At 42.4% G+C, this 2,321-nt stretch overlaps 1 protein-coding gene across 5 annotated transcripts in view; it reads right to left on the bottom strand.

Annotated features, from left to right (window-relative positions):
- The window catches only part of WDR60 (WD repeat domain 60), a 61,483-nt gene that overhangs the window by 41,430 nt on the left and 17,732 nt on the right, over positions 1–2,321 (bottom strand). For all 5 annotated transcript variants that reach the window (XM_023746909.1, XM_023746910.1, XM_023746911.1 and 2 more), the window contains one exon: positions 976–1,030. In XM_023746909.1, coding sequence (XP_023602677.1) covers positions 976–1,030 — 55 coding nt within the window. The remainder of the gene's footprint in view (positions 1–975; positions 1,031–2,321) is intronic.

The raw sequence follows: 2,321 nt of genomic DNA, 5'->3' as shown, positions 1-2,321 counted from the left end.
GTTTCATGGCATTATAACTGGTGTACCACTGCAGCTACAATAATCATGATGAAAACTGTTCCGTGTCTACTCTTCTGACGGCACCAACATGGAGGACTGGGAAGGGCGTGGTCTCTGATTCTCACCGTGCTGACACCACAGTGACGAGAGGAAGAACTGCACTCCCAGGAGAAACAGGCCATGAGGTCACCTGACCTGGGCTTCTCTTTGGGAAGACTTCCTTTTTTAAAAAAATATATTTTATTTATTTTTTACAGAGAGGAAGGGAGAGGGAGAGTTAGAAACATCGATGAGAGAAACATCGGTCAGCTGCCTCCTGCACACCCCCCACTGGGGATGTGCCCACAACCAAGGTACATGCCCTTGACTGGAATCGAACCTGGGACCCTTCAGTCCGCAGGCCGACGCTCCATCCACTGAGCCAAACCGGTTAGGGCAAGACTTTCAACATTAATGCAATTTCTTACTCACCATAGGTCTGCTCAGACTTTCTATTTCTTCTTGAGGCAGTTTCAATATGTGTCCCTTTCCCCTGGCTGTCGGGCTAGACTGGAATGCTGTTGCTGCATCCGCTAGTGAGAGTGGGTGCTGCAGTCTCAATGACACACAATTTTCTATTTCTCCCTTTAATTCTGTCACTTTTGCTTCCTGTATTTTAGGGCTCTTTTGTGAGGTATGTGTTCACAGATAACTGTTAACCTTCCTGCCGAGCTAATTATTTTATCCTTATGAGATGTCCCTGCACCTCCTGATACTCTGTGTCCAGTCCCTTCTGTGACACCAGCACACCCACTCCAGCTCTGTGACAGCTGTTTGATGGCTTCTTGTCCATCTTTTTTGCTTCCAATCTCTTTCAGGTTTTTAATCTGGAGTGTTTCTTATGTGCCTCCAGGAGCCACCATTCCAGTGACCCATCAGGCAAACCAAGTGCCCGGCTAGCCTTACTGCACAGTGAGGTCGGCATGACATTCTTACCTTCCTTCTCGAGTCTTTATCTTTTCCACTGCTCCTCACTACATCCTCTGCATGCCTAGAAAGAAAATATGATCAAAACCAAAATTAATTTTTAAAAAATAGATCGTTTTAGATGTCAGCAAAGGCTCTTCTCAATATTTGACAAGATGAAGTACTACTGTAAATGGCGAGTTTTCAAAGTGCGCTTTATCAGAACTGTAAACACTAAAGTGTTCCTAGCACTTTTACTATTTCAGGAGTATTCCAAAACACAAAATATCTTCAGTGGAGAGAAGAAACTGGGTTTTAACAAACTTGTGTATGAATCTCCAACCTTATACGAGTTCTAGAAAATTCCTATAATTTTATTAGTCAATCTCAAATGTTATTTTATGCTTAATATAATAGTTGGATTTCCAAAAGAAAGATTTACCTTACAATGTTCTATTTGTTAATCATATGCTATACGTTAGTTGGGACCTAAAATTAAGGCTTTCAAATTTTCAAATTAATTCTCAATTTTCGGAACTTACATTCACCCCAATTTGCTGTAGCATATAGTCGAGGATGCCCACAGCTGAGCACAGCTTCCCTGTGTGTTCCAGCAGACTGGCAGCACAAAGGCCAAGAATTTGCACCCCTGGGTTTAAATGCTAGCTTTGCTCAAACTTGTAAAAATTTGGGCAAAGCATTTAGCCTGCATTTTCCTAATCTGTGAAAAAGAATTACCAAATATGGCTGCCATAAAGAACAAACTAAAATTTACAGCTTATATACAAAATGAGGTTATACATAAACTCTAATCTGTAATCTTCACAAAACCCACACAAAATAGGTATCATTTTTGTGAAGAAAAGGCTCTGAAGGGCCCCCAACATCCCAGAGAGAGGCAGACAGGCCACTCCTGCTGACTGGTGCCAACGGCCTTGCTCTAATTACTGCAGCCACAGACCTGGGGCTGGGGATGGCGGGCCTGTCACATGTTTATCGGATAAGGACCAAGAGCCCTCCTGTAGACATTCTTCCCTCCAGGCTGGACGGCCCCCCATGGAAGGGCCATCTTCCAAATGAGTTACTCCTCTAAAGTGAGTTCTGATTCTCTAGCTTTGCATGAGCAAATACAAAAAGGCAGAATAAGATCTATAATTTGTAGCAAGTTTCCAGTTCCCTAGTGTACTTCAGATATGATTGGGAGGATTGAGTAAGTAAAGTATGTCTATCACTTATTGCCATTTCCTGGCTATAATTAGGCCCAATAAGAAAAATTCAGCATTCATCATGTTATCTATACTAATAATAGAGGAATATGCAAATTGTCTGAGATACTGTCACAGTAACAGTAACAACGAACAGCAGGCTGCGTGGGC

The sequence above is a fragment of the Myotis lucifugus genome, unplaced genomic scaffold (assembly GCF_000147115.1).
Source record: "Myotis lucifugus unplaced genomic scaffold, Myoluc2.0 scaffold_759, whole genome shotgun sequence".
NCBI classification, from domain to species: Eukaryota; Metazoa; Chordata; class Mammalia; order Chiroptera; family Vespertilionidae; genus Myotis; species Myotis lucifugus.
Note: the sequence above shows the minus strand (reverse complement) of the source record. Positions and strands in the feature narration are given on the sequence as shown.